Below are 19,593 nucleotides of genomic sequence, written 5' to 3'. Positions count from 1 at the left end.
TGTCTACTGAATCCTGAAAGTTGACGAATTAAAAGAAAGTGATGATTAAGAGCCCAAAAAAAAATAAATAAATAAATAAAAGAAAAAGTGAATTAAAAATGAAAAGAAAACAAATTCCTGAGCGTAATAAAAAAATTATGGCAGTTACCAGTACTACCATGGGGAAGGGAGAGAAGCAGAAGCACTGAAACAAGAAGCAATTTGTAAAAACAAAACCGGCCCATTATTTCTTTGACAATTTCAGGAAATGGGTTCTGGGTTTCGTTTGTATTTTATATGAGCGGACGAGGTGGTGGCAACAATTAATAAAGAACAGCTTCCGCTTCCGGCTTTTGGCTTCTTGGAAAGCGTTTCAGGTTTCGGATCCAATGAAGAGACTTTAATGCATGTTATTTGGGGCACTTAAATTTTGCAAATAATTTAAAGATAGAAAACTAATTCAAACTTTGCTATGTTTGTATATGCAAAGACTTGGAAACATCGAAACTGCCTCTGGTATTGCCCAAAAAAAACAAGTATTTTTGCTACTGTTTGAACTGAGTTAGTGGGAGAGGATCTTATAATCACATTTTAAGATTATTTTATTATTATTATTATTATTATTATTTTTAGCTTTTGTCAAGCAGGTTTATGGAAGGTACAGAACAGGCTTGCAAAGCAGCAGCAAAGCGTGTGTTTCAGTGGCTTGTTTTAATATTTTTGTTACAGCTAATTGAAGAATTAATTATATAATCTATCTTGCTTTTATTAAAATTACTCTCAAATTCTGATAGATTGTTTATTATATTACGTTTCATAAATTAATATCTTGAATCTTTCAAAAAAATTAATTAATTAATATCTTGAATAACTTTGTTTATGAAATTACGTTTTTTTCAGTATTTAGAAACTTGGATACAAATGTACATAATTTTTCAGTTGACTAATTATCTTGTTTCTTGCGATCCAATAAGGATGACTTGGTTCCAAGAGGGATTTTTTTTTTATCAAATGTCAACTATTTTTTTTCTCCCAACATATAAAAAGTTATATATGCTAGACTTCTTTACATAAAATGATTATTCGAGAAAAGTAAAAAAATAAATAAATTTCTTTAGGAATATTATAATTTTACTACCCATTATTTTTCGATATATCAATTTATCATATAGTGTTTTTTGACAATTAGTTTTTCCCACTTAAATTTTCAGTTTTTATCATTTTACTACTAAATCGTTAATTCCATTAATAAATTACGGATCTCAAAAGGATATTTTAAGAATTTTAGTATATTCAGTATTTTAGAAATTTTACAATGTATAAAATTTACAATTTTATCAATTAATTATTTTTAGATATATAAAATAATCATTTGATAAAAGCATTATTTCTTGGTATATAATTAATTTTGTATTTTTCAAACTTAGAAGATTAAGGTACACTTACATATTTTAGGGCTAAAATAGATTTTACTATAATTTTGGTCAATTAAAAATTCCGTTAACTTTAACAAATTGGTGTTAAAATGATAAAAGTTAGGTGGTAAAGTGATATATAAGAAAAAATTAGGTCGTAAAATGATAATACTCCATTTCTATTTTCAAAGATAATGAGCTACTTTTTTTTTAGTTACCATTTCTTTTTTATATATATTAGGTCAGACTCTAAAGTGTCAAATGCTACAAAATTGTATGCATAAACATGAACTGTGTAGATCTATGTAACGTATAATGTTGTTCAACTTTGAAAAAGAAAACATATACATACTTTGTTTTGTAAGATCAATCCCTCCAGCAAAAATATAAACCATCTCTATTATATGATACAATCATCCAGTGAATTGTTATTTGGATGACTTAATAATGTAATAAGTCTCGTAATGCTCTTAAACAAAGGATTAACTGATTAAGGGGAAATAATAGCTAATTAACATTAGTTTAATTAGTTGTGGATTAACGGCATGTGTTCAAGGGTTTATGAATAATTGCATCCCTATCCCTAAGCACGCGTGTTTATGTATTCACGTGAAACTAAAATAAAAAAATTTTAAATCCCTTTTGCTTCGTCTATTATTTATGTATTCAGTGTCCACCTAGATTAAATTTATTACAACACTGAACAAATTAATATGAATAACATATAACCTAGTACAACACATGTTAAATAGGAATCCTCAAATTTTCATAATTTAGTGGACGAAATTACGAATTGTTGATCTCAAACTTTCAGTAATATTTGGCACATTGAATTACAATATTTTCAACTTTGTTTTAAAAAATATATATATTATAATGAAAGAGTATTTTAATCATAATCCAATAAATTAATTAAGGTCAAGTTGATCAACTTTTGGGTATCAAATTAAGTGCTAAAAGTATATATTTCAAGTTAGGTCTTCTCCCACTGAGGTGTCGAAGTTGGGGGAGTTGGAATTCTTGCTTTTTAGGCAAAGTAATCAAAAGCTTTCTACTTTTTATGCGCACTAATCTTTGTTACAAATGGGTAACATATGGATATGCTTTTATTTTAGGCAGCATGCCACAATGGGCACGGAATGGGAAAACATTTTTTCAATAATGAAATGGGTTATTAAGATTAACATTTTTTTTTTTTGTCTCTATTTTGAATAACCTAAAGATGAATGACTTGTAAAGTAAATAACAAAATTAAAATAGAACCACGAATGGAGTTGACTTTACAGTCACACATCCCAATGAAAGCTGTACATTTGTAATTGTAAAGAAATTAAATCTAGTTAAGCCAATCAAATTTCTATTGAAATGGGAAAATCAGTAATTATCCTAACGGTGTGTGCATGAAATCTAATTTGTCATTTATACCTAACCGCTAATGTTGGATAAAATTGTTTATGTATCAGAATCAAAGTCTCATGATCTTGAAATCGGGGCCTCTTTTTTCTTTTTCTTTTTCTTTAGTATTCATATAAATAATTTAACTATAATTTTCAATCAAGTTTGTATAAGAGACTGCAACCAGGGGTGTCAATATTATTTGTACATATTCGATCTGAACCAATATCCGTAACAAATGAATTTAATTTTTATTGTTTGAGTAGGTGCAGGTACAGTATGGGTAGGAATTTATCTTTCATTTAATTAATGGGTATGCGTTTGGTAAAATATTTTACTATCTGCTTAATTAGTTTGCAGACTCGGTCTCTTTTAAGTCTAACAACAAATTTATTATGTTTATACTTGTTCTATAGTAATAATACAGCCACACATATTAGTTTGTATAAATCCATTTGTGCCTCTATTATTATTGTTTGTATTATATTTATTATTATTTTTATTACATGAGACTATTACTCAAATTACAACTCATATTACATAAAATTATAATTGATATTTACAAATCAGATTATTATTGGGACTAACTTACATCAATACTAAAGGAGCGCTACCCAAATTTTAACCTTCACAAATATTCGAAGGATGTCTACTCCTCACACTTGGGTAAGAAAGAAGATTGTTTTCACTCAAATTTAATTGAGGAAAGAAATATCCTCACAATGTATTTATAGGGGTTCAAACTGCTGCCCTCCAAATTGGAGGGCAGCAGCCCTGACCATACACATATACTAAGAGATTATTTTTAACAAAGTTTGTTTTGGTGATACTAAAAGGATAATTAACGAGCAAGGGTATCTGAAAAATTAATGAATACGAATTTAAAAATACCACTAGCCATTCGAACTCGTCTGGTTTACATTCCGAACGCAACGGCTTATTTTATTGTGTGTCAATAATACAGGTCACAAATTAGGTAACGCATGATGCAGTCTATGATATATAAGCAAGTGGCTAAGAGCCTCGCATGAATCTGATCTACGAAGATCTGAAGGCGGGAGGTGCTACTGTATGGTAACCAAAATGTGCAATCGATGTTAGAAGTTGTTTGTCTATGTCAGGAGTTGGAAAGTTAAGTCATGATCATGAATTTATTCGGAGATATCAAACAAGTGGCTGCAATTCAAGACTGCCCACGTCTAAGAAAATTGACCATTATCTAGGTCATAAGACTCAAAATTTTATCGTGAAATGGTGAAAAGGAGAGGCAAAAATACACCAGGGAAAGGGCAAAAAAAAAAAAAAAAGAGAGAGAAAGCCGAGAGCTGGCCAAAGAGGCTCAATAGCATCACATGCGTTGGGTCCCATAAAATAACTCATGGCTCACAAACTTTGCCCATACTGTAAATATATATTATTCATCAAAATATCTCCTGGTCTTTTACTCGCCTCAAACTGTCCGAGTGCCCATCAATTTTGGACTATTTGAGGCACCCAATTACATTAAGATCCCACGTGGGACCTCCAGCTCAAGTATGGTGCTAGTCGCCCCAAGTAATATTTCAAAGTTTGATTTCACATTTCTATGAGTTACGCTGGGGCTGGATCTAACTAAGTATTTGAGAGTCTAGCCACACAGATCGAGATGGGACAGTCCGGATGCTAAGCCTAAAATGGATAAAACCTACCTCCTAACGGTTCGGAGAAAACGTCTTTCACAATTCACTTACATGCACGTATAAAAAGAAGGGGGAGCCCCTATGTTATAATTAATGTAACATACACACTCAACAACAACCACATAAATGATGGGTTCATATAATTTATGTGGTTGTTGTTGAGTGTGTATGTTACATTAATTGTAACATAGCATTTGCCAAAAGAAAAATCCATTTATCTTATATTTAATGTAAGGTATACTATCACATATAAATAGTGTATAAATCTCACACATATATTATTTATATACGAGACACATAAATAATATATGACCCCTACACATATATTATTTATATATAAAGATGTAACTTATATTACAGGTAAAATAAATATTACCTAAAAAAAAACATAATTTATCACCCAGTAAATGAGTAGTTCCAAAGATCCTATAAAGTACAAAAATATGATAAATCAAAGGGCTTAAACATTTAGTGATCCTTATCGCATGAACCATGAGATGTATGTTAAAGATGAAGTCATAATGTACGTGTACTTCCGCATTTCATTGGTGGGTAGAGGAAAGAAACAAAAGAAGATGATGAGAGAGTAAAACTTTTTGTAGTCAGCTTTCCACCTTTTGGTGCTTTTACTTGTTCTGGATTTGGCCTTTTGTTGATAAGAATTCAAAGTCTTATCAGTAAAGGAGAGGGCCTACTTGCAAGCTTTTCTGTCTTTTCAACCGGCAGCCACCACAACTCCTCTCTCCATATTTATTTATTTGCAGACCCTTTATAAGCCATGATATTCAACACGTTTGGCTTCTTTCAATTTCTCTAACCGCATTCTCGGATTTTTCCTTTCAGAAACGGACAGCACACAAGCTTCAATTCTATCGCCACATGATGTTGCATATTGGGGTGTGACTAAGACATATTATGTGTAATTTCTATTTAATTTAAAATTTATATCCGCTAATTCGAGACATACATTCAATCAAACAGCACTTGAATTATTTGTGTAACTCATCTTGTGATCAAAAGTTGCATCATTTGGCTCAATATTTATTCGTGAAGCGAGTACAGAAGGTACAGTTTCTTGGCGTCATAAGCTTGACATATAACATGCTTTGAGAACACTTTAAAAGTACGAATAAGAAGAAGTTGAATTTGATTCCCATATTTATTTTAGTACAAATGGGAAATTTATGGTACACAAACTCACACTTTTCTAGCTCTCACTATTTTGCATATATAAACTATGTACATGAACTCGCAAACAACCTAACCTCAAACAAAAAGGGAAAAAAGAAAAAGAAAAATCGGTTGCCACTTCAGCTAAGCTCTCTTCTCCTAAGAAGACAATGAAACTGTTGTAAGAGTTCATTTCGAATGAGGATGGTGAATGTATATGACCTTGGAAGGAAGCAAAAATGGAGAGACTTGCAAGGATCAGTGACACTTGCACTACCACCTTAACCAGATACAAGTTGATGACCTATCTAATTACGAGCTCTCTTGGAAATTGAGTGATCTAGATAATGCTGCTGGATTGGCTTGTAAGACCGGAGATGTTCCAGCAATGTGACCCCTTCCATCATTCTTCTGTTGGAATGCCTTGAAGAGTCCTCCTCTGCCAATGGAATCAGCCTTATCATTCTTAATCCCTAGTGTCGTCCATATGGAGCTCTTTGCAGCATCTCCAGGGTCATCGATCCTCAATGTTTTTGGAACCCAGAGACATCTTTCGGCATTGTTTTCTTTGTGTTGCTCCTGTCCCTCAGAGTTGCTTGCTTTTACCAAGCTCTCCTCCCTTGAATGCTTTCCTAGTGTTGGAGAGTTTGGAGCCGAGCTTGGGGTTTTTGGAGAAGTTGGTTGAGGAATCCAAGGGATATTCCAAGCGCCTGGTACAGTACAACCCCAGTAAGCTGCTGGAGGGTAGAATGGCATAGGGAAGCCTGGAGGAAGGATCGCAGGTGGGGTAACTGGAGGGCTCCATTGAGCCGAATTCCATGGGTATGGCCACGGAGCCCCAGGAAAGCAAGCCACATGAGGAGGGAAGCCTTGACAATTCTGCACAACTGCCTCCTGTGATGTAGTTTTGCCTGCCTCATCCTTTGAATTTGAAACTGTCACCGGAGATCCGTGTGCATAATTATCCCCATTTTCTCCACCTCTGTAAGTAAGTCGAATTCTCAACTCCTCAGGTTTATGAAACCCATTTCTTGTGCAATTCCTCATCGTTTTATCAGCAATATTCAGAACTGATGCCATTGATTCACAAAGGGGTGCATCTGAGCCAAAGGTAAGTACAGTACCATTAGTTTTCAACGCAGGATGGTGGACCCCATTCGGAACATCAGTTCGGACATTTTGGAGAGCTTCTGAGACAGTTATGTGACGGTAGTGAGAAGCTGAGTTCTTGTTCTTTCGACGACCAGCACCTACAGGTACATTACGCATTGTCCCACCAGCTGTCCAGTATCTCTGGCAGTTCTTGCAGAAGTGTCGTGGTTGGTTTACATTGTAATTGTTGTAGTAGCAGAACTTAGTGTCCATACTATTACAACGTGGGCATGGAAGAATCTTGTCAGGTTTCTTCAAGGTCTTTTCTTGTGAAGTACTAGGTTCGCTCTGCTCTTCTTCTGTCTTTGAAGTCTTCACTGTAGTGCACTCCTTTTCAACAGGCGATGCTTTAGGGTTCTCACTGATCCCCGAGGTTGAACCTGGATTTGTGGACTCTTCAGAATTTTCTGGTGGGGCTTCATCTTCCTGTTTGGTCTCAACAGGCTTGTCTACCGACATCTCCTGAATTTATCATTTTTTTTTTCACAAAACATGAGCATCAAAACCAAATTCATAACCAGTGAAAAAATAATTAAAACAATGGTAATAAAACCATCATGCTCGGCAAGAAGAAACTCTCTTTAGACAGCTGATCATTATAAAACAGAACAAGGACTGCCAGCTAACTATGTTCAACACCAATCACAGAGCCATACTAATTACAGACAATTTCGCAACTAGTAAACAATTTTGTCATTCTACTTTGGATGCCTAAAAGAACCTAACAAGATGCAATAGGAGCTGAGGATGAGGTGGAAGTAAGTGGATCACAACTTCCTGTGAGAATATACGGAAATTACAAGCATATAATGATCCATATTATGCTCAACAACTAAGCTAATATTTCACATGGCAATTTGCTACAGCATCAAATTCTCATCTGCTACCAACCTACCACTGAACAAAACCGAGAGAACAAGAAAACACAGTTACAAATCAATAATCAAGCAACAATCAGGAAAGTGAATTCTAAAACAGAATTTAAGCCCCAAACTTTCAATATCTGATGGAAAATTTAAACATTTCTTCAAAACCAGAACTGATGATTTAGCAGTAAATCAGCAAGTTACTTGTTCAAATGATGCTCCAATGCAACAAAGACCAACAGCAATCCAATCTTAAGATGCTAGATAGAAATCCAATTCATAAACGAACACATAAACTTAAACAAATCTAGCTAACACCATCAAACAAGGTCCTTGATTTAAAAAATAACCAAAAAAGGGTACCCAAAACTCTATCAATCATCAAACCAACCGACTTAACAGAACCTCAAAACGATGCCAAACTAAGATCGACCCATTAAATATTTTGACCATTAAAGTAGTGGGTCAGCTTCAAAATCCAAAATTTGTGAATCCAATTCAATACCTTCTCAGAGTCTCTTTCTTCTCCGTCTCTGCTCTTATCGCTTTCTCGTGAAGAATTTGTTGAACAAGTTGGATCCTGATCGATTCTATCATCAACAAAAGGAGCGGCACCGACTGATGGAGTTACTTCAGGCAAAGGTATGGTTCTGCCAAAGAGCTTGATCCCCTGATCCTTTGGCTCCGCCATTTTAAAAGATAAAAACCAAAGTACAAAGCAGATAAAACTGAAAACACAAAAAATAAAAACTTTGCACTCAGAGAGAGGGAGGAACAAAGTTTTGTGCTGTTGTAAGGAGAGAGAGATCTAACACGGTGTGGTGTGTTTTTGAGTGTCTTGTGTTGTTTCGATTGTTGTGTTTTTTATGACTTCTTGTTTTCATTGCTACAGCCTACAAGTAGTAAAATAATATCAGCACACCTAATTTTTCATATTTTTTTAGTTAAGTACATAGTTTCCTCATTGGTATCAAATAAGCACTTAGTCCCTATCAAAATGACTGAAGTACCCTTATACTAGTAATGTAGTATGTCGTGTGAAAGCATGTCTTATTGCGTTGTGCTGATTATGTAACCCAACTCATTTTTCTCTCTAAAAAAGTTTCTCTACAGTCGAAATAGTTTCTTTTTTTCTTCCCCTCTTTAGTAAATCAAGTTTATTCTTTATTTATTTTTTTATTTCAACTTCCTCCTCCTTCATATGCGAGGCAAATATCTACTTTGTGTCTATTCTAATAATAATTTATAATAGTTGTTGTGTGTTTTTATTGACATTTTCAGTGACTCAAACTCGATCTATTTGCAATTAACTCTATTAGGTAAAAAATTAAAATCAAAACTTCTTTGTTATCCTTATCATTAACCTTCTTTATCATTAACTAAATTTATATAGTTGAAACTTCATTTATAAAATTTAAAAATATAACATAAAAACAAGAAAAATATTCATAATATATAATATATAATAAATTTTGGCTTGACCGTGTGAAATTAGACTCAATACAATCATTTTTATCATCTAAGTTTTTGTCCTTTTTAACTATCCATGTCAAATTTTGTTTAATGTAATGGACAGAATATAACATAGCACTAATGGTATTTTAGTCATTTCAGTTGGAATTAAGGACTAATTTGATATAAATGAGTAGTAGATACTCTTGTTTCATAAATTAAAAACCTTAGGGGATCAAATATCAGTAACCAAATTTTTGTAGATGTCGTCGTCTCGTGGAGTCTACGTTATTGATCCGTTTAAGCAGGTGGGGTGCCACGTCAGCAACCAGGAGGATTCTCAGCCACAAATTTGCCTTGTGGCCTTAAAGATATCTTTCTCTCCTTGCCTCTTTTTGATTCTTCTCTCTTTCTTTTTCTTTTCTCTTTCTCTCTCTAGATCCTAGTCAGCATTTTTACTTTTCTTTTCCTCGGCTGTGTTGTCAATTTTACTCTTAAAAACACTTTTCAAATAATCGCCGAGTTTTATCTCCATGGAGTTATTCAAAAGATTTTTTTAAATATATTTTTTGGTATTATATTTTTTATTGGGTTATTTGTGGATGACAATTTTTGTTGGCCCATTTGCTTCACTTTCTATTTCTTATCAGTATCTTGTTCGCTAGCTGCAACAACCACTATATCCATCTTTGTGCAATAACTCATCATGCCCTACTCCATTATGAAATTGATACATCAAACTTTATTCCATAAAATATTTGTTGCTGAATAATAACAAATAATAATACGAGATAAAAAAAATAGTAATAAAAGAATTTAACTCACATATAATATTTATTGGCAAAAGCTTTAGAAAATATTTCATATGTGATATATAGAATATGAATAAGATTTTACACTATCATAAGAAATATTTGCTTTACACTAAAATGTATAATTATTTATCAATTTAATACGATAATATAATTGAGACTGATAATTACAAAATAAAATCATGAATATATTTTTAATATTATATTTACAAATTTATGAATATTAAAAATTAAAATCTTATCAAATTTCATACATTAACTCTAATATTACCTTTGATATACGACATGTTGTAATCAGAATATAACATAATCCCATAAAAAAAAATTTATAAAAAATTTCCCAAGATTGCATATTGGTATTCAGCCCTTGCAACATCATCAACATTATTGGTCCAAGAAAATAATTTTACTGGTCATTTGGTGGAGCCTAATGCCTGAGAAAGATTTTTTTTTCCTAGTTTTTCAAGCTGAATTTTGAGGAAGAGTGACGGGAAAATATATATATTAAAAAGAATTCAAAAGTCTTCTATCCGATTTTTTGCCGAACTTTTCTTGTCCAGGCGGAGAAACCGATATCGCTATCAACAAATGTTAAATCCAATTAGATCTCCACGTCAGCATCTAATGTCAAGACACCATGTGCGGTGGGACCACGACAATGCCACACCGGATTAAACTTCGGGTGGGGCCCATCCAAAAAAGTGAAGTGAAATAAGAGTCCTACTCTTCGTATGCTCCCAGCAACTCTCATCTTCACCGCAACCAATGGCGTGAACACACGTGTCCAATCTTGTACACGTGCGAATCATCTTCCATAAAACCCAAGAATCTGCTTCTAGTGGCTGAGGTTTTCCTTGTTCGATAAAGATTTGCCCTGACGTTGACACGTGTACGCAGACAAAAAGCTGGTTTGTATCTTGCTCTTTACTCGTGTAGTGATTTGATTGGCTGACGGGAGATTAGATTAATTAAAAAAGTATAAAGGGATATTAACACGTAATCAAATAAATATCCTTTCTTTAATCTACTAGGGGTAATACATTGACACGTATAAAAAGTCACATTTTTGCTTTTCTTTTGATATTATATAATATAATACTTCTGTTGGTGTTTTGTACACGCTAGTAGGTTTTGACGTGAACATCATCTGTTCTTATTATGAAGTTATTTATTTAAGAAAAGAGTAATGATATAGCTACAAATTTTTGTATAAATTTATTTTGTATAAATTTATGTGGTATGATAAGATTGGTTGAATTAAATATCACTTGGCCCACATGATTTGTTTTTATTATTTTATATTTTCATTCAACCAATGAATTAGTGCCATGTCAGTTTGTACAAAATAAATTTATACAATAATCTGTATCATTACTCTTAAGAAAATAGTACCCCAATTGATTTGGCAACAACAGAAACGCCACGTAATGGATTGCAAATTTCAAATCTGATTTCTCAAAGAGAAGTTGTGCGAAAGGGCAAGGATAATATAATAGTCCTTATATTTCATATTATTCATTAGACGGAGTGTTCACAAAAATCAAAAAAGAAGGAAAAAAATAATTTTATTTGTGTAAATTAATAACAAAGTAATGAAGATTTATATATATTTTAAGGATATTATCAAATATCCACTTAATATTTTTTGATATATTACTTTAGTAACAAGATTTTCAACAAATATATTTTACTACCTGATATTTCAATTGTTATTATTTTACCGCAAAACCATTAATATTGACAGAATATTTAACATGATTCTTATTAAAAATATTATTTTACCTCTTAGACTATTTAAGTGTGTAAAAATATGATTGTCCTCTAAAATAAAAAAAAAATCCAAAAATTAAAGACTTGGAAAATCAAATATTTTCAATGTTTAAACTTTTAAAAATAAATGTCCATATTAAGGAACTAATGTTATTTTAATATTCATATTTATATCAATTTTAATAAATACAAATCATTTATAATAATATGTTTGATGAAGATGGACCCTTGTTTTAAGAAAAATATTTTATCTTAGTTGCTTGTTGTTTAAACATTTGTGTTTAGTTATTTAAATCAATTTAATAAGTAAATATCAATTATGTTATTTAACTTAATAATCCTAAATAGTTGTATTATTTTATTGAAAAACTATCAATTTACCACTTGAGTTATTACAAACTACATACCTTTTTCGTTTTGTATCAAATCACTACTGCTACTTAAATTTATCAAATTGAAAATTCTTAAATACCCATGTGATGTCATCATTTTAAAAATAAATTTAACTATTTACTGTAAAATAATAATAATTGAAATATCATATGGTAAAATATGATTATCGTAGACCTTTAGTAGTAAAATAAGATGTTAGAAAATATTAGTTAGATATTTGATAATATCCCATATTTTTATTGTGACTTATACTTACAAAATCACTTTTTGAGACGAAGGCCTAAATGTTCAGCTTTAATTTATTAAGACTTAGGTCTTGGTTTGAGTTTCATATGGTTTGACTTAAGTGCATGTTTAGTTTATATTTTACAAAACTATCTCAAAATATTCCTATAGTTAAATATATTATATTCTTACTTTTATTTTACAATAATATCATTCCAACAATATTATTGAGATTAATTAGTTTACTTATAAAAAGGTTAATTAGCAAATTAATCAATAGTTATTTATTAGTAAATTAATCAATAAGTATCAGTGTGAAAGAACTAATATTTGTTGTACTTGTGTAACAATCTTATTGATAACTATTTTATAAAAAAAAAACTAATTTACTAAGTTTATCTTAAAAGTAAGATAATAATATAAAAATTTGAGTACATTTTTTGTTACTTTCTGAAATAATTTATAACAACATAAATCTAATGATTCTGGCTGGGGACAACTATTCGTTGAAACATCTCTACTGTTGCTGAACCCGATTGATTGGGGTTTTACAATTTGTCATAAATAACGATACAAAATGTAATTTATGTTGTTGCCAACTGCCAACTGGCTGTCATGCTTTTTGTCTGTTTGTGAAATAACCATTAGATTAAATTAAGCCAGATCCAACGTTGAGAATGATCGAGGTTGCGCAACATAAGTAAGTAAATGACAGGCAATTAGCAGGTCAGCTTTAGTCAAACAAAATAATAGCAGAAAAGGAGCCAAGTGATCGGCTAACTAACCTTTTAGTACTTAAAACAAGAAAAAGCTTTAGAAACGGAACCAAGTAATCGGTTATAGAGCCAAGTAACAACCTGGGCTGGAACCAAGTAAGAACTAGCTGTACGTAAAGTGCAACGATGCGGTCATGAATGATACATGATTTTTTAATTTTTTTAATTTTTTTTAATTTAGCTTAACTGTAATTAATTCCCCTCTCCCACTTATATGATTAGGATTTGAACTATAAAATTGAAGGTAGATGGCACCCTAAAAAAAAAAACCAATAAGATCACGTGTTGTTAAAAAAATTATATTTAGCGAGCGGTCTGTGAAAAATCTTTCAGTTCTTGTCTTCTAATTGTGGATCAGTATCATAAAAAAGTCATTACTCAAGCTGGGCTCTTCAATTGCTAATGTAGTTCGACAACTGCTCAAGTGATTCTTCAATTAGCTTAGGGTGGGAGTATTAATTAATTATATTCTAAGGATTACTATTAATAAAATGTGTGAGTATATTTAAAACGGCCAAATTACTTTCTAAACCCATTTTATATTCATCTTAATACACAATATACCCTTAAAACTAATTCATGATTTTCTGATACTTTCTTCTTCTCTTCTTTTTCTTTCGTCTCTTCAACCTTTAAATGTGTTCATATCCTTCAACTTCTCAAGTGGAATTTCTTTTTTTCATTAAACCGCCAAAGGAGTTGAAGAAAAGTTTAAAAAGAAAAAAGTTAATAAATATGAAACAATCTTTATATATATATATAACGTATACATTGAACAGATTTAGAGATGATTTGAAGATTTTAGTAATAACAGATTTTATAAAAAGGCGGGTCAAATATCCACCCTTTGATAACAGAATTTATTACATAAATATTCATAATGTGAATCACTATTAAGACAAATATGAGTCCAATAAGCTAATATAACATAATTACATTGAACACTAATTTAACACACCCACTATTTAACATATAAATCTCATATCTTAAACCATAAAAAATTATTTTCAATATCTTAAAATAATTAGTGTTAGTTATGCTAGAGAAACAATCAACTGTACAAAGAATTAGTTGAATGTTTGCTAGAATTTATTTTTAAAAGTGTCGTAAGTTTTAAAAACAATCATATGTACGTATTTGATAAAAAATTATTGTTAAAATACTGTAAAATATAAATAATTGAATTAGATATAATGCTTGAATTTTTTTTTGGCACATTTATAAACATGTATAAAAAATACTTTTCATTGTGTATATATAATAATTAATAACTAAAATAAATATTTTATATTATTAATTTAAATTTTTTATTTTGTTATCTCAAAATAATTGATAATAATAATAATGATAATCTCTTTAAAGCGAGTGATTTTATTTCTTAGTAATAAGAATAATTTTGGATTTTTTATAACATATATGAGAATATACAAAATTATATTAAGTATAGAACTAAATTTTTAAAATCATATTTTGAAAAACTATCCCTCCTTATTTTTCACAATCTACTATAGGATGTAGTAATTTTCACTAAAAATGATTTCTAAAAAAATTTACCAAACAATGAAATTAATTTTTAACTTTTCAAAATTATTTTTGAACCCCTAATTTAAAGCAATCCCAAACGAGCTTTTAGCTGAACAAAGAGAAAATCAACATTTTAGAAGATTTTGACTAAATTCATGCGAGCCTTTTAATTTTTCAACAAAATAAAATTAAAAAAAATACAGTTAAAAAAGGTCACTTTTTCTTTTATCTTAAACCAACTCTATTTCTTACTAATGGGCCTTTGACCCAATGAGAGAACCATTTCACTTACAATGTTGAAAGCAAGAGTTCGAATCATTTCACTTTCAATATTAATAGCATTATGGGGGTTAGTTTCAATCTTGCTTCAATTATTAAATAATTGAGTGGAGACAGTCTCTCTCTTATGAAATGTGATGCCAAGAGAATGACAGTCTCTCTCTCATAAAATGTGATGCCAAAAGGAGGTTTCAGTTGTATAATCTATTTGTAAATATTAATTGTAATATATGATATTTATATCAGTAACAGTCCTATACAAATAATATTAAAAAAAAAACTCCATTTCTTTTTCGTCTTGCTCTTCTTCTTGTGCCATCACGTTCTCTAGCAATTGCGTCGAATAAGACTACTCAACTCAAGGACCCCTCTCTCCCCGTCGAGTACAAAATTTCTGTCTCCGAAACACTTACAACGGAGTGCAATTGTACTTTCACACCACAATCGGCTAAGAGGCCAACGTATAGAGCACAAAATTTTCTGATTTACCAAGAAATTAAACGGGTCCATGTTTTTAGAAAGCCTAAGTTAAGTCTCATTGACCAGTATCCCATCAATCCAACAGTTATGTCACAAACACACTAGAAAACTAAGTATGCATGTTACCGGCTTGGCCACATAATTGAATCCTATAATGATTTCTTTTTCGATAATAATGATTTCGAAAACATTAGTTTGACAATTTATACATTCTTTTAATTCTCTCAATTTGAACTCACCTAACCTTTTGAAAAAAGAACATCTAGACCTTATTAGTTATATTCAAGATAAACTCTTTTACTACCTATCACATGTCTGTATTAATTAATTAGCTGGGATGAAAGATCATGCAAAACAGAATCATGATTTATTTCTTACCCAAAATTAGAAGTTTACAAAATATTAAGTAAACCCTTTTGGAAGCAAATGTCTCATGGGAAAAGAAAAGGAGTTTAGATTCCATAAAGCCAGATTGAAGTTTTTGTCAATGACACTCCAAGCCATTTAGCATATGGCATCATGCATGCTTCATCATGTTCAAACTTTTTGACTTTTTTTTTTTTTCAGCCATAAATTATAAAATGTTATCTTTAGATGATGACTAGGTCTTCCAATGGAGGACTTGAAAGTACTTAAAATTTGTCTAATTATTACTGTTTATTAAAATGTCAAAAATTGCAAGATCTCTTGTGTTGAAAATTGAAATAATGATTAGTTGGTTGAACCACTCAACTCAAAGAAAAGCATCGTAAAGAAATTGGTCATGAGTGGCGTTATGACATTAATTTCTTTTTCAATATTCGGCGAGAGATTGAGTGGCAGTCACTTTCTAATTAACCCAATGTTTATGTTATTTAGACTATCTCCATTTTAATTTTCCACATAAGAGGCACCATCACTTCAACACAATTAAGGTCATAGTAGGCCGAGAATTAATTTCTTCTTCCATCGATCATGACGTGACCTATTTTTTCTACCCTAGCATACAAGTTAATAATATTTGTACATTATACATAAAGGGAATAAAATTAATCTCATACCACCAAGATGTGACTTAATAGACAATTTAAAACTCAACTATTTCAGAAATAATCCGTTAAACTCCAATCGTTCGAGAAATAGATATCAAAACCTATTTTTATTAGTGTTTTTCATCTACATTTTAATTTAAAAATATATTAAATTAATCTTGATGTTTATTGTTTAATTTCGATGAGCTGAGTAATATCTCAATAATTCAACGAAAACTACTTAGAACAAGAAAAAAAAAAGAAACTCATTTGAAATAAGTTTAACAATTTAAGAATATTTGAAATTGAGGTGACGTGATTTCAAATTTATAAATATATTGCGAAATGAAATTACTAATTAAGTGTGAAATATTACTGGGAGAGAAGACACCATTATTTTTATTTACCCGGTAAAGAAAATAATAATCTATTAGCTTTAGAAGGATAAGTGAGTAATATTACAGCTAAAAAAAAATGAAAAAACAAGTAAACCACAAACAAAGAGTGCTAGAGTCTTGGCTTCTTCAGGCCATATTTTTGTGGGTGGCTGCTTCTGCTTTGCTTGGCCTCACAAACATCATATTAGAGCATTGAAACTCGGAACTCGAAACTCGAAACTCGAAATTCTTCATGACTGACTTATCATCTTTCTGTGGTTGACTGAATCTAATAAATAAAAAGAATTCAAATCAAAATGGACGACTTGGTTAATGGATCGGGTTGAAAATTAATGGTGCCATATTGCATCAGCACCATCTTCAGATTTCTTCGTCTTGGTCAACATGCATGTTGACCAAAACCAAAACCCTAGATATTTTTATAGACCAAACGCGCTTTGGTTGGTTTTACGGGTTTTCAGGCCAAAGTCGGCTGCTTTTTTAATTTGTCTAATCTTCCTCAGTTCATACGTACACTACATCACAAAATGGCAAGAAATTAAACGGGATTCAAAAGCAATTCCCACTTGAGAGGGCATCCACAACATTGGAGATAATAAAATATTATTCGAATTTTGGCATCAAACGTAACGTAAATGTAACTTATTTATAAATTAAAAACAAAAAGGTCTACGTGTTTACTTTTATGAAAGGTGCATGTAGTATTCTTGGACAAAAATTCTTTGTATGGTTCGATTTAATTTGTTTGTCCTGTGAGTATCAAGTTCTTGGATAAAGGCGATGCTTTTCCCCCTAAATTAGGCAAAGAGAATATACACACACACACATATACATACATAAATACACATATAAAAACAAATTCTTAGGTCCGGACGTCTATATATGAATTTTGTGCGCATCCACTTTTATATATATATACACACACACACAAAGTTAAGTCATGGTATTATAATTAAGTAATGATCGAGAATTATTTAAAAGGCGTTACAAAATTACACCATTTATAAAGTTGCTTATAATATCATTTATAATTACAGCCTATGTTTTTACTTAACACAGAACACAATCTCCACGTTCATCCGTATCCATGGTTATTAGAAAACTCAAAAGTGAAAATCAACCCTAGAAATAAATTTTGATTCTATCCAAAAGAAAGGAAAGGAAAGGAAAAAATAAATTAGAAACAGATACAAACTATCAAATCGGTGGGCCAAATTAAAAAGCCCATAGAAATGCCCCACCACCAAATCATTTAGGCATCATTACCTCGAAGCCAAAAAGCCCAAATACAAATGTCACCTTCAATTTCATTTCCTTTTAGCGTGTGTGACCCCTTCCTCTTATACCAACAAAACCAACCATTCAATTACACTGCAGAGAAAAATATGAACCAATTTTATAGCGAAGACGAAATTCTGTGTTAGAAAACAAACATGAGTCCGTTTTGTTTTCCTCTCCTCAGTAGCTGCCTTTGAATAACACAAAAATTATGATAAAAATTTCATTTTTATTTTTCTTGATCTGAATTGGTCACCGACAGCTTGATTTGTTTGTTTTTGTGTTTTGATCAAGTGGGTCGATCCGATTTTGGTTGAATTTTCGGTGGGTATTGATCAAATCTTGATTTTGATTCCCGGTTTTTGTTTTGATTTGAAATGGTCTATATCCATAACTCTATCTCGGTCTGCAACTCAATTGACCAGAACATGGCGAATTGTGTGAATTCAAGTGACGCGTTTAATTCAAAAACAAGGCAAAACAATCATGTTTATAGGAATAAAAAGATACCCAGTTCTCCAAATTGTCTCAAAACTCCAGCTTGTGATCGATCAAGGTTCCGCTCAGCTGCTGTTGATGTGGTAATATTGATAGCTGTGATCACTGCTTGCGGGTTCTTGTTATTTCCTTATATTAGAGTTGTTTCAGTTAAATCGGTTGAAGTTTCTGCAGCTGTTTTTTATCTTGTAAAAGAGGAGGTAATTGGAAATCCATTGATTTATTCATCAATAGGGGTGAGTATGTCTTGTGTTGCGATAGCTACTTGGGTTGCACTTCTGTGCACAAGTAGGAAATGTGGGAATCCTAATTGTAAGGGACTGAAAAAAGCAGCTGAATTTGATATTCAGTTAGAGACTGAAGAGTGTGTCAAGAATAAAGATAGTGCCAAAAAAGGATTGTTTGAATTGCCCAGAGATCACCATAGGGAGTTACAAGCCGAGCTTAAGAAGATGGCGCCGCCTAATGGTCGTGCTGTGCTTGTTTTTCGGGCAAGATGTGGATGTTCTGTGGGGCGATTGGAGGTGCCGGGACCAAAGAAGCAAAGAAAGATCAAGAAGTAGGAGATACTAATGTATTGAAATGGGATTAGGAGGGTAAAATCAATACAGGAGTAGAGATAACAGAGAGAGGCCGTGACTGTTGCTTCTCTGGTTAGTTGTTTCAAAACTATATTGTTCTTAAATAAGCTGATCATGGCATTATGTTGTAATGGATTATATACAGTTGGTTATAGTGGGGAATATAAGAATCTTTTTTCTTTCATTTTTTTTTATCTGTTGTTTTTTGTTATGATTTGCTTCTTTATAGCTCATGTTTTGGATTTTGTGTTTTTAAATCTATTCTCTGTAGTCATAGTTTATTGAATCACTTATAGGACATTATAGTTGTTATAGTTAGGATCCTTAAAAGATATCTGAAATTTTCACTTCTTGATCTTTTCGATTGGTGTTTAAAATCATTGTTTATTTTGATACTCTTGTTTGGTGAAAAAGTGTTGTAAAGCAAAAATGATGTACATAGATAACATATGAGTTTAGGA

At 31.5% G+C, this 19,593-nt stretch overlaps 2 protein-coding genes across 2 annotated transcripts; one reads left to right on the top strand and one right to left on the bottom strand.

The window, feature by feature from the left end:
* Positions 1–5,478: 5,478 nt before the first annotated feature.
* Positions 5,479–8,527, bottom strand: LOC18038335 (cyclic dof factor 2). The gene is made up of 2 exons (XM_006431104.2): positions 8,162–8,527; positions 5,479–7,252 (listed from the first exon to the last, which is right to left on the bottom strand). Exons 1-2 carry the CDS (start codon positions 8,345–8,347, stop codon positions 5,951–5,953), a joined length of 1,488 nt encoding a protein of 495 aa, XP_006431167.1. The 5' UTR covers positions 8,348–8,527; the 3' UTR covers positions 5,479–5,950.
* Positions 8,528–18,080: 9,553 nt separating this feature from the next.
* LOC18038693 lies at positions 18,081–19,320 on the top strand. Its single transcript, XM_006431103.2, has one exon. It carries the CDS (start codon positions 18,431–18,433, stop codon positions 19,112–19,114), a length of 684 nt encoding a protein of 227 aa, XP_006431166.1. The 5' UTR covers positions 18,081–18,430; the 3' UTR covers positions 19,115–19,320.
* Positions 19,321–19,593: the final 273 nt, after the last annotated feature.

Source organism: Citrus clementina, unplaced genomic scaffold, assembly GCF_000493195.1.
Source record: "Citrus clementina cultivar Clemenules unplaced genomic scaffold, Citrus_clementina_v1.0 scaffold_6, whole genome shotgun sequence".
Classification (NCBI taxonomy): domain Eukaryota; kingdom Viridiplantae; phylum Streptophyta; class Magnoliopsida; order Sapindales; family Rutaceae; genus Citrus; species Citrus x clementina.
Note: the sequence above shows the minus strand (reverse complement) of the source record. Positions and strands in the feature narration are given on the sequence as shown.